General features: G+C 37.6%; 1 protein-coding gene across 1 annotated transcript in view; it reads right to left on the reverse strand.

Moving 5' to 3' along the window:
* Window positions 1-692: 692 nt before the first annotated feature.
* Window positions 693-13,350, reverse strand: part of ZGRF1 (zinc finger GRF-type containing 1) — a 101,915-nt gene continuing 89,257 nt past the window's right edge. The window contains exons 24-28 of the mRNA XM_021714271.1: window positions 10,370-10,493; window positions 3,000-3,176; window positions 2,727-2,861; window positions 1,761-2,022; window positions 693-943 (exon numbers count right to left, since the gene is read on the reverse strand). Of these exons, the coding sequence (XP_021569946.1) occupies window positions 786-943; window positions 1,761-2,022; window positions 2,727-2,861; window positions 3,000-3,176; window positions 10,370-10,493 (856 nt within the window). The 3' untranslated portion in view covers window positions 693-785. The remainder of the gene's footprint in view (window positions 944-1,760; window positions 2,023-2,726; window positions 2,862-2,999; window positions 3,177-10,369; window positions 10,494-13,350) is intronic.

Below are 13,350 nucleotides of genomic sequence, written 5' to 3' on the forward strand. Positions count from 1 at the left end.
GAATGGAGTTAGAGATCAACATAGGAAGCAATCAATCACAGCAACGAAGAACTGAACACCACATATTCTCACTCATAAGTTGGTCATGAACAATAGACAAATGAGCACAAGTAAGGGATCAGCAGTCTCTGGGCACTGCTAGGGTAGGGAGGGAGGAGGAAGAAGGGTGGGAGATCCGTGACAACACAAAGAGTACCTGGTTCACTACCAGGAGGAGTAAGGGTCAGTTGGAATCCCAAACTTCACCTACATGCAACCTACTCATTGTAGTTAATCCTCACTTGTACCCCACATCTCTATAGTAAAATAAAAACTTTAAAAAGTTTTATTGTAAATATGCTTTCATTCATAAAATAGTGTAGTATTACATTTCTTTTTAAAAGATTCTGATAGAATTGGAGTTCAGAAAGGAGGGTGTTGGTGTTTCTGACTGTGTAGATGTGTTTTAACAGATTAACTTTTGAGATATTCACTTATTACTGAAATACATTGGGAGTTCCTACCACCTACCCCTTGTAAAATTTATTTTTTTTTTCCACACTTGCTGATTAACAGTGTGCATAAAATTTATATTATATTACTTTTTAAAATATATTTTTATTAGTAGGATTTCGTATTACCTTCATCATCTACCTATCCTAATATAAATAATGTACACTTTTTGGAAGAGTAAATATTTTAGATGTGTTTAGTATGTTCCTTAAGTATTATAAAGTATTTTTAGAGTAATAAATATAAAAATATACAGTGTAAAATGAATCTGAAGTTACACAAATACAAAACATCTACACCATGTCTTTTTGTGAATGAGGTTTATCTTTAGATTTCTCTTTTTGACTCATTTTCTTCTGCTTTTCTTCTGCTTGTTTTTCAAAATAATCTTTAAGGAGATGGTCCAGCTGTGGTTCACACTGGCTTGCATGTTGCAATCCATCTTCTCTTCCTTAAAAAGATATAAAACATGAGACAATTATTCTTTACAGTGGTCCTATATTACATACTATATATGAAAATCCCCCCAAAATGGAACTTATTTATAAAAATTGTGTACTTATTCTTATATGTTGAAATTTTAGTCACCTTCAAAGTACTCTCCATTTGATGCATATACCTACTGAGACACTTTTTCCAGTGCTCAAAACAGTTTTTGAACTCATCAATTTTGATGCCTTTTAATGATTCTGTCATTTTTTTTTTTTGGCATCAGCTCAAAACAGTTTTTGAACTCATCAATTTTGATGCCTTTTAATGATTCTGTCATTTTTTTTTTTTTGGCATCACCTCTTCCACATCAGCAAAATGTTTCCCTTTGAGAACTTTCTTCATCCGGGGAAACAAAAAAAAAAAGGCACTCAGGATGAGATTGGGTGAATAGGGAAGGTGGGACATGGGGGCATGCCATTTTGGTCAAAATTGCTGAGCACTCAGCATGGTGTGGGCAGGTGTGGTGTCAGGGTAGAAGAACCAGTCATCTGTTTGCCACAACTCAAGATGTTTCTTCTGCAAATCACGATGCAACCTTCTCAAACTTCCAGATAAAAACTTTGGTTGACCATTTGAACCAGAGGAACAAATTCTGAGTGTACTACAAGGGGCCCGCCCTCCAAAAGATAATTCCAGATTTTGGGGGGAGATATGAATAGTCAGTCACCTCCCACAGTGGCAAATCCAGAGTGGTTCTTGCTTGACTCGCCCCAAGCAGAAACCCATAAAATCAGTTTTAATTAGAAATGCTTGAATTAAACATATTTTTATTTTACCTTCACAGTGTTGGATCACATGCCCCCATAGTCGATTTTTCCTTAAACAGGTCAAATTTCCCACAATCAACAAATGCCTCTTTCCTCTGGTCAATGCAACATTCATTCTTTTTTCCGAATCAATGAATCCTACTTGTCTTGTCCTTACACAGGACAGAATAATGATCTCCTTTTCAGCACCCTGAAAAGCATCCACTGTGGACACCTGCACCATTTTAATATCAGGATGGTCAAAGTTCACAGTGCTAAGTAAATGACAAAGCTGTGGAGGAAAGAAGACAGGGATCATGTGGAGCAGAGATCATGAAGAACTTAAGCCTCTGAATCTGCTCAGAGCAACCATTTTAAGTAAACTAATAGTGGATAATTTTTATTTCTCTTTTATGACTCACATAGGCTTGGCTGGATCGTATAAAATGACAGATAAATGACTAGATGACAATATTAATTATGAAACAAAATCAAAAGTGATGATTTAGCTATTGCTGGGAACTCATTTGGATATGCTAATTTGGAGCTGATAAACTAATAATGAAATAGATGAAAAAATGCTTTAAAAAATCTAGTTAGAAGTAATTGGCTCATGTGTACATTAATATCTGGTATCTATCCTTGATTTACAATAAAATGTAATAATAATCAAAGAACATTTCGGAAAACAGAGATTCGATCCCATCTGTCCACAAAAGCATACACCATATTTTCTTCCCTCTAATTTGTTTATTTGCATTTTTGCCCCAACAGCTGTAAACTAAATTTAATTAAGCCTTGTTAGGTTTACATTTAATTATACAGAAAAAAAGCCAGACCAGAAAAAAATCAGAATGTTTCTTTTTTAATACATTAATTATAGTACCAAAAGTTTTTCAAGCACCAAATCAAACTACAACAAATGTAATATCAAATATTGTAATATATAACTGTAATACTGAATGTATGACAAATGTTGTAATAGGTAATACAAACCTTGTGCATCTGGGATTTGTATAATGTTATCACCCCAATCACAGAGCCTGCTATTCCACTTGCAATCAGTGATTGAATCAGCTTGAGTGTAAAAGCAGCTTCTGCCACATTATGAAAGCTGTTATCTCTTTCAATCTAGAGTAAGAAACAGATTCTGAATTACATTTCCCAGAAAGGCCATGGAAAGACCACATAAAATCATACAAACAACAGCAATAAAATTAAACCAGGAAACTAAACCATGTTGACTACTACCATATTAATGTCACTTACCTGTTCCACTCCTTTCACATTATAAAAACACAGGGTTGGCAGCCATTGCAATAAAGGGCTCCTCTCCATTTCCGAAACACCATTCATGAGGTTTCCTTCATAAAACAGATCATTAACCATAGCACTGATGGCAGGATGGCAACGATATTGAGTTCTCAACATAATTGGCTTGTGACCCTAAGAAATTAAAGTGTATCAAGGTATCACTCTGTATTTCAATAAATATGTACAATTATTACATGCCAACTAAAAATAAAAGGAAAAAGTTAAGGTTTTAAAAAAAGAAATTCAAGTACAGACAAATAAGAAATTAAAACTTTTTTTCTCTAGGGAAATAAAAATGTAATTTTTAATATTAAAAATATTGCTATATTGTGATCTTAAGGAATGAATCACAACCACAATAGAAAACTTAAAAATATGTTCATGTTAAGCGAAAAGATTCTAAAATATAAAATATGTCAAATCTTACATTTATTATCTAATAAATTTGGCACCTAACATTATGCTTTTATAATCTATCTGGAGTTGGTCTAACACTAAATTGAAAAGAAATCTTTTTTAAAAAATATAAAATGTTGTTGATAACTCATTTGTTAACTTTCCTTCTTGAAAAGTCATTTTTCATTCTGAATCTTCAAAGAAGTTGCAGATTTTGTTAAAGTATCAAAAATTCAAGTCCTATCTACTTTAGGGCTCTTCTGGAGCATGTTCTTAATTTGAATGCTACAAGATACTCTAACAATAATTCAGGGGGTGCCAAAAAATGTATACACATTTTAAGAAAGGAAGAAACTGTATTAAAATTGTAATACTCAATATCTGGTTTACCAATAACGAAAGACGAATACAAGTCACATTTGATTTCTTCAACTATAAGAGGTGCTCAGAGTAGTTACCGTCAGTATCCGGACACTTCTGATTACCGTGAACTACTGCAGGACTTGTTGCTGTGCAAGGCCTCCCAGTTCTTCCCTTGTGCACATCACACACAGTACCATATGTCTCAAACTTATCACGAATGGGTGCAGTTATTAGGTGTTGGAGGTTCTGTTGCATACTCATTGTCCCTGTACTTCCACAACAGTCTCAAATTTCAAATACCAATTCAAAATGGTCTTGCCCTCCTTGAAGGACAACCGTGCTTCTGCCATTTTCTTTGTCCTGCCTGTCTCATGGTGATGCTAGCAATCATTTGCTTAATACCATCTTTAGGGCAAATGTCATACTACATGTTGCTACTGTAATTCAATTCAACTTCTAAAAGTAATACATAGATAACATCTCTTAAAATGTATATACATTTTTTGGGCACCTTTGATGTATAATATATAACTAAACGCAAAATTGATGACCAAGAATCTTCTATGGGGAAAAAAATAAGAAAACAAAAGTCAATCCTAGTACTCTTTGGAGTATACATTAGTCTAAGTCAGTAGATGTGAAACCTTTGACAAAATGTATCAAGTATAAAAATATGAAAGAAAAAATGCTCAAAGGATCATTATATACAACTGGAAACAACTAAATGTTCTAAATGTTAAATTATGGTATATTCATACAACATAATACCTAGTGATTAAACATTATTTATGAAATCAGTGATAATGACAAAGCTAGTAACAATTGAGGACATGATTTACCATCATGAAAAAAATTTTTAAAGTTAGGACAGAAATTATGGCATGGTTTCAATGATATAAAAATACATACATTTGATATATGCAAATAGCCCTAGGATAAAAGATGGAAGAAAAAATACTAAAATATAAAGTTTTCTCTTAAGGGCAGTGAAGTGATTATAGATGTTTTATTTTTATCATCTTTCTTTTATGTTGCCCCAGATTGGCCTTAATATCTCTGGGCTTAAGTGATCCCATTTCAGCCTCCCAAGTAGCTAGGACTATAGTTATGCACCACCACACCTGGCTTCATCTTTTTTCTTTTCTATAGTTTCCACACTTTCTATACTAAATAGTAGATATTATTTTTATTTCTTTTGCTTTTAATTAATTCTGAACTACTTCAAATATACCAAAAAACAAGGAAAATAACATGACATCCATGTACTCACCACTCAGACTTGAGATTGGCATTTGGTCGTGTTTATTTGGGATCTCTCTTTTGTTAGACAAAATATGACATATATAGCTCAAGGCCCTCCCCCTTATTGCTTTCCTCTACCACCTTTCACAGAAACAATTCCAATCCTAAATTTAATTTGCAGCATTCCTACACATACTTTTATATATATCTATAAATAATACACATCATCCAATATCCTTTTGAAATTCTCATACATAAGTGGCATTTTACTGTAAGTATCCCTTTGAACTCTGCTTCTTTCAATATCCACCCTACTTTTGAGAAACTATCTATATGGATCAAGTTCATTCATCTTTACGCTTTCATTTTATTCTACTATAAATAAATCACTTTTCAGTCCACCTTTATTTGCCATTTTAGAATTCCTCAAAATAGAAACTTACTTCATGTTTTAAAAGGCATTGCCAACATATAAGTGAAAAAGTAAACAGCAAAGCAATAAGTATAGTGCATTACCATTTGTTACAACACAAGGGAAATATTTTGTTTTTTGCTTACACTGGCATAATATATCACTAGGAGGATACAAGAAAGGGATGACAGGTGCTTTTGGAGAGAGACATTTGTTGAAAGACAGGGTTAGGAGTCTTTACTATCTCCATGCTTTTTGGTTCCTCTTGAATTTTGAACCATATGACTATATTACCTAGTCAAAAATGTTTTAAGAATTAAAATACTTTTAAAAAATTAAGATGTTTTTAAAAGGCTTTGGAAAGGTCTGATTCAAAAGAAGCTAGACAATGACTTGTCATGGAAGGTGTAAAAAATTTTGCAATTCAATGAAAATTAAAAGCTCAAGACAATGGAAAGTTAGGTTTTTCATGAGACTGACTACAACTCAACTCAAAACTCAGTGCAACTGAAAACTCAATGTTATAGGGGAACTTCTGAATTAAGAAGGTAGAATAAAGGTGCCTTGTAGCATCCATTCTCTAATATCTGAAGGAACAAAAAATACTAAAAAGAACAGCAAAGAGAAAAATTCAGCAGTTATGCAAGAAAAAGTTTTATAGCTAACACAATGCTTTAAAAGGTGCTTGTCATCAAGAAAGAAACAAGATTCTGGGGTGGAAGGGAGAAATGTAGCACAGTGAGACTCCTAATTTCTCCAAAAGTCATATAATGGCAATAAGTCCTAAGAAGAATAATGAAAAAGGGAAGTAAACTGGGTGGTTTTTAGTGAAAGTGCAGGCTCTGAGAACCATATGACAAACAGAAGGGACATCTAAGGCTCAAGAGTATCCCTCCTCTGGATAGAAACAACACCTCAGACCATGTGGAATGAAGTCTGGTACAGTATATTTAACACAATTTTATAAATGGGAATGCCCTCATAAGCTAAAAAAAGACAACACACATTCTTTTTTTTTTTTGAGTTGGAGTCTCACTCAGTCGCCCAGACGAGTGCAGTGGCCGCTCCCGGCCACCGCAGCCTCGACCTGCTGGGCTCCAGCGATCCTTCCACCTCAGGCTTCCAAGTAGCTGGAACTACAGGCGCACGCTACCACGCCTGGCTAATTTTTTTTGATTTGTTGTAGAGATGAGGTCTTGCCAAGTTGCCCAGGCGGGTCTCGAACCCACGGGTTCAGGCAATTCACTCACCTCGGCCTCCCAAAGCACGAGATTACAGGCTGAGCCTCAGAGCCCGGCCCACATTCTTAACCTAATTCTACTCCAACTCCATCTCTACTTCCCTGCTCCCTCTACCACCATTTTTTCAGGGTGCTGACAGAAGAGAAAATACAGAATAGAAATCTCAGAAAGCTATCTAGGCATGAACATCAGAAAGTAAAACAAGAACGGCAACTAAGCAAACATATTATAGCCTCTCCCCCAAAATTAATAAAATAAAGGAAGACAATGCAAAAGATACAGACAGAACCCAGGTCAGACAAAAGTATAACCAAGGAACAGGAGAAAAATGCCCACACCTGTTCAAGCTTTAAAATTTAATCAGAATATAATTCAGTATAACAAAATCTCAAAGGTGAGATAATGAAAAGATTAAAAGGGAAATTTCAATCCTAAAGAAACAAATTAATTTTTAAAATAACATCATTAAAGAAGTCATAAACCAAAAGCAGCAAAGAACAAACAGTATTTATTCAAAAAACTCATTATACCTCAACTTAAAACTCAATACAACTTGAAACTCTAGATAACGGAGCATAAATAAAATTTCCAACTTAAAAGAAAGGTCTTACAGATAATGTAGATGAATTTAAAGTAATATAAATAGAAGACAAAGTACTCAATATACGAATAATTTGGGTACCTCTGTGTTATAAACATGTCTGTTATCCCCCAAAATTCATATGTATTTGGAGTTTGGAGGTGAGGGCTTTGCACAGTAATTAGATTTAGGTGAGGTAATGAAGGAGGGGCCCCCATGGGCTTAATGTCCTAAGAAGAAAGGAAAAAAGACCACAGCATGCACTTGAGCGCTCTCACTCCCACCCCCGCCCCCGCCCCCACAAAAGAATGAAGTTGGATTCTTGCCTTCACACCATATACAAAAATTAACTCAAAATGTATTAAAGACTTGAACATAAGAACTAAAATTATAAATCTCTTAGAAGAAAACCCAGGGAAAAATCTTCATGACATTGAAAATGGCAACAATTTCATGGATATGACACCAAAAGCACAAGCAACAGAAGAAAAATTAGGTAAACTGGAGTTTATCAAAATCAAGAACTTTTGTACATCAAGGGACACTATCAAAAAAACAAAAAAGATGAACAACAGAATGGAAGAAAATATTTGCAAACCATAAATCTGGTAAAGGATTAATACTCAGAATATACATTTTAAAACCCGTAAAAACTCAACAACAAAAAAAACCAAACAATCCAATTAAAAAATGCACAAAGGACTTGAATAGGTATTTCTTCAAAGAAAATAAAACAAATGGCCAAATGGCCAATAAACACATAAAATGATGTTCAATATCATTAGTCATTAGGAAAACCCCAACGAGATACTCCTTCACACCCATTAGGATGGCTATGATATTAAAACAATGACAACAAGTGCTGAAAAATTTGGAACACTGCATCGCTGTTGAGAAGGTAAAGGAGTGCAGTTGCTATAGAAATCAGTCTGGTGTTCCCTCAAAAATTTAAACATATAGCTACCATATGACCCAGCAATTGCACTTCTGGGTATATACTGAACTAAAAGCAGGGGTTTGAACAGATTTTTGTAAATTTATGTTCATAGTAGAGTATTCACAATAGCCAAAAGGTGAAAACAACCCAAATATCCATCAACAGAGATGTAGCACATATATAGAATATATTTTTCAGCCTTAAATAGGAATGAAATTCTGATACAGATTATAACATGAATGAACTTTGAAAACATTATGCTGCCAAGCTCGGGGGTTCAGCCTGTAATCCCGCGCCTTGGGAGGCTGAGGTGAGTGGACTGCCTGAGCCCGCGGGTTCGAGAACCACCTGGACAACTTGGTGAGACCTCATCTCTACAATAAGTCAAAAATTAGCCGGGCGTGGTAGCGCACACCTGTAGTTCCAGCTACTTGGAAGGCTGAGGCGGAAGGATCGCCAGAGCCCAGCAGGTCGAGGCCGTGGTGGCCGGGAGCAGCCACTGCACTCCTGTCTGGGCAACAGACTGAGACTCCAACTCAAAAAAAAAAAAAAGAAAAGAAAACATTATGCTAAGTGAATAAGACAGACATAAAATGACAAATGTTGTATGATTCCACTCATTTGAGGAACCTAAAATAGGTAAATTCATGAAAACAGGAGGTAGAATAGAGATTACCTGGGGGTGGGGGAAGAAGGAATAGGGAATTATTGCCTAATGGGTACAAAGTTTCTATTTGGAATGATGAAAAAGTTCTAGAAATGGATAGGTGATGGTATACAGTATTATGAATATAATTTTTTTTTTGAGTCAGAGTCTCACTGTCACCCAGGCTGGAGTGCAATGGCATGCTCACGGCCACTGTAGCCTTGACCAGCTGGGCTTAGGTGATCCTCCCACCTAAGCCTTTCAAGTAGCTAGAACTACAGGCACATGCCATCAGCCTGGCTAATTTTTGTATTTACTGTAGAGATGAGGTCTTGCCAAATTGGCCAGGCTGGTCTTAAACCCCTGGGCTCAGGCTCTCTCTAAAGTGCTGGAATTACAGGTGTGAGCCACCATGCCCAGCTGAAACTACTTTTAAAATAATAATAATATAGTAATCATACATGCTACAACATGGAGGCCTCAAAAATATTGTCTTAAGTGAAAGAAGCCAGACAAAAAGGGTCGTACATTGTATGATTCCATATGTATGAAATACCCAAAATAAATAAATCCATACAGACAAAAAGTCGAATAGTGGTTGCCAAAAGTTAGAGGGAAGAGAGAATAGGCAGTAACTTGCTAAATGGCTATGGCGTTTCCTTTTGGGGTGAGGAAAATGTTTTGAAACGAGGCAGAAGTAGTAGTTGTACAGCACTGTGGACATACAAAATGCCACTGAATCGTTTACATTCATGTGGTTAGTTTTATGTTAGTGGTGCTACGGTTTCAACGTATCCCCCAAAGTTCTTGTGTTAGAAACTTAATCCTCAATGGAACAGTGTCAAGAGGCAGGAACTTTAAGTAATTAGACCATGAGAATCCGGCCCTCATAATTGGATTAATGTTGTTATCAGGGGAGTGAGCTCCTTATAAAAGGATGGGTTTGGCGCCGACCTCCTCCCTGCTCACACCCTCTCTTGCCCTCCCACCTTCTGCCATGGATGAGGCGCACAGAGGCCCTTGCCAGAGGGGGACTCCTTGCTCTTGGCCTTTCCAGCCTCCGGAACTGCAAGAAGTACATCTTGGCTCCTTACAAGTTACTCAGTCTCAGTATACTGTTACAGCAGCACAAAATGAACTAAAACAGTCAATTCCATCTCAATTTAAACATATGTTAATAATAATTTTCTAAAGACTTTAAATATGAAGTCGTGCATCACGGAGTCAACAGAGGCATTATAGGTTTTTTTGTTTGTTTGTTTTAGTGCAAAGCAATATAATTCTGCTCACCACTAAAGCACATAGGGAAAAGATTCTATTTATAAAGGGGCACTTAAATTATAGAGTTCTGCTTATCTGTGAGTACTTTCTAAACAACTCCAATTATAAATTATCTTAAGGCAGCAACTAGGACTTCCAGTATTTTCATTCTCTATCCTCCCCCTATATACATACAAACAGTGCATAACCAATAAATGACAATTCTGGAAGAATTTAGCAGTGTGTACCATTAAGCAAAGCCGATCAAAAAGTGTTTGTTCCAACCCATTTTCATGAGCTGCTTCAGAACCCTGAATAGTAGGAGGCAGCTGTTTGGGGTCCCCGACAAGAATCAGCTTTTCACAGTCAAACCTAAAAACAGAATTTCAAAAATTAATCAAAGCAATGACAGAAGGGTGCATTAACATCATTTTTTGCACTCTTTTCCAAAATGTATTTTTAAAAATTCAAATTTCATGAAGTATCCAGAGTACTAACAATACTTGAGTGCTATTAAGTGTATTAAAGGCTTTGCATAATTTAGAATTTTTTTCCCCACATAAAACCTATTAGGTGTCCCTTGCTTCTGCATGGAAATAATATTTCTAGAATCCATACACTCTTAGAATTAGAGGCTTGCTTAGAAGTCATTTGGTTTAAACCCTTGTTTTAGAGGTGACGTAAACTGGACTCACAGAGGCTAAATGTTTTTCTAAATAGAAATAGGAGGAGTTCTGGTAAGATGGCGACGGCATAGGTGGATTTGTGAGACACTCTGAACGTGAGTTCCCAAAAAGACTCTTACTTTTCTTCCCGCAGCCCACTGCCCACCACCAGCCACACTGGTACGAGGCCCGGGGACCTTCAGCCCCACGCAGTCAGAATGATAAAATCAAAAGTCAAAATAAGAGATCAGACTAGCTCTGGAATCTTTCCTGAGTGTCTAAAGTTACTTCAGCTCTGATCTCCAGCCTCTACCCTTTGTTTTGGTTGCAGGCAGCTAGCCTGCTGCCTGGGAGGAAGGGGGCCCCCGGCTGCTGCTGCTCCACTATATGTGACTTCTGCCCACGCGGGAGTCCCGGGTCTTGGCTCAGTCCCTGGCTATATCATCTTGCCCAGCACCCAGCACCAAGCTGCCAGTCACCCAGGGAGGCTCTGGGCACCCGACCCTCAGAGATACGGATCCCATTTCTAGCGGAAGTACCCTGTGAGGGACCCAGGGCCACCGCCTGCCCTTTGGAACTTTGGAGCTCTGGAGCCCTGGGCCCACCCTGGCTGAGGCACTCAGCACGCGACCCCAAGCTTGTGTAAGGGAACAGAACCCCAAGCTTGTGTAAGGTGCTGATCGGAGGCTCCCAACTCCAGAGGAGGGAATGCCCGACCCTCTCCTCCACCCTAGCCTGCTGGTGACACCCTGGATCCAGCACCCAGCTGTGCAGCTGATCCCCGGTGCCTCTCGCCCAGAGACCCAGATGAGTGGAGAGAAAATATCCCTGAAAGTAAAGCTGCCACCTCAGTCATTCTCCAGGCAGATTTGCATTGCCCCGTCTACCTATCAGAGCCTCCAACTTGGTTCCTAAGGTAACGTCATTAAACAGGAGACAAAGCCCCTCCCCTACGCTGAACATACAGAGAAAACTGAGCATCACAGACCTCCCAGGCAGCAATCTAGCTGCCTGCAACAAAAACAAAGGGGGCTGGAGATCAGAGCTGAAGTGACTTTAGACACTCAGGAAAGATTCCAGAGCTAGGCTGATCTCTTATTTTGACTTTTGATTTTATCATTCTGACTGTTTGTTTGGCTCACTTTTGTTTGCTTTCTGACTTACACTATCTGTTTCATGATTTTATTGGTCTGTCTCTGTGTAGCTACCAGTATTCTTTAGGGAATTTTCCTTCTGTGTTTTTTTCACTTCTCTCTGGGCTTGTGTCTCTTTTTCACCTGTTAGTTGGTATGGATGTCTTCTCACTCTTCTCTTCTTCTCTTTCTAACTTCCTATGACCCCCCCTTCCTCCATTATTTTCATCTTTCGTACCTCCTTTTGATCCGGGGACCAAACCTACATACTGCTGCACAGACAGATTGTAAGGCAGTGAGAAATAGGTTCCAGTGCTCATACACCTGTTGGTGGATGCTGGAATTAGCATATAGATTCTGAATCACAGCTTCCCCCTCAATTAAACCACAAAACTGCAAAAAGTACAGCCCGCAGCCCACACTACAACCTAAAAGTGAACAAAGCCAGAGGACCCTCATAAGGAAGAACAGGAAATTACACAAGTGAAATAAAAGCAATCCCACCATCCCTGGAAAACAGAATTAAAGAAAGAGAGGGAAAGGGGGAGAGAGAGAAAAATCTACACAAATGAAGAAAAACAAAAAGAAGAATATGCCTACCCCTGGGAGGGCAGACACTGAGAAAACTGACTTTGGAATGCAAACAATGAAAAGCCCCCAGATTGACTGGTCTCAAACCACAAACCTAGATACTAATACATTAATGGAGAGATTAAAAAGAATTGAGGGGACACAAGAAGAAACTAGGAAGGAGCTGATATCTGAGATAACAGTAATAAAGAATACTGTGAATGAAATAAATAACAAAATGATAAGCGTGGAAAGCAGAATTACCCAAGCAGAAGAAAGAATCTCAGAGCTTGAGGACCAAAATATAGAACTAACCCAAACTCTTAAAAACACAGAAAACAAGCTGAAAAAGACAGAACAAAACCTTCAAGAGATGAGCGATTACTTCAAGAGACCGAACCTAAGAGTAATTGGCCTTCCTGAGGCAGAAAGAGAGACAGAGACCACACTGGAACAAACTTTCCATGAGATCATTCAAGAAAATTTCACTTATCTAATCAGTGATGCAAAAATTCAAACACAAGAGATTCAGAGAACCCTGCAAGACAACAAATGAGAAGACCAACTCCTAGACACATAATAATTTGCCTAAACAAAGTAGGCATAAAAGAAAAAATCCTAAAGGCAGCAAGAGAAAAAGGCCAGATCACCTACCATGGAAAATCAATTAGAATAGCAGCAGATTTATCTACAGAAACCCTGCAGTCTAGGAGAGCTTGGAGCCCTATCTTCAAAGTCCTAAAAGATAAACAATTTCAACCAAGAATCACCTACTCAGCCAGGTTAAGATTCATCAGCGAGGGAGAATTAAAATCTTTCCCAGATATTCAATCCCTAAGAACTTACGCTGCCACCAAACCA

Source organism: Carlito syrichta, unplaced genomic scaffold, assembly GCF_000164805.1.
Source record: "Carlito syrichta isolate Samal-C Ts95f unplaced genomic scaffold, Tarsius_syrichta-2.0.1 Scaffold305556, whole genome shotgun sequence".
Taxonomy (NCBI): domain Eukaryota; kingdom Metazoa; phylum Chordata; class Mammalia; order Primates; family Tarsiidae; genus Carlito; species Carlito syrichta.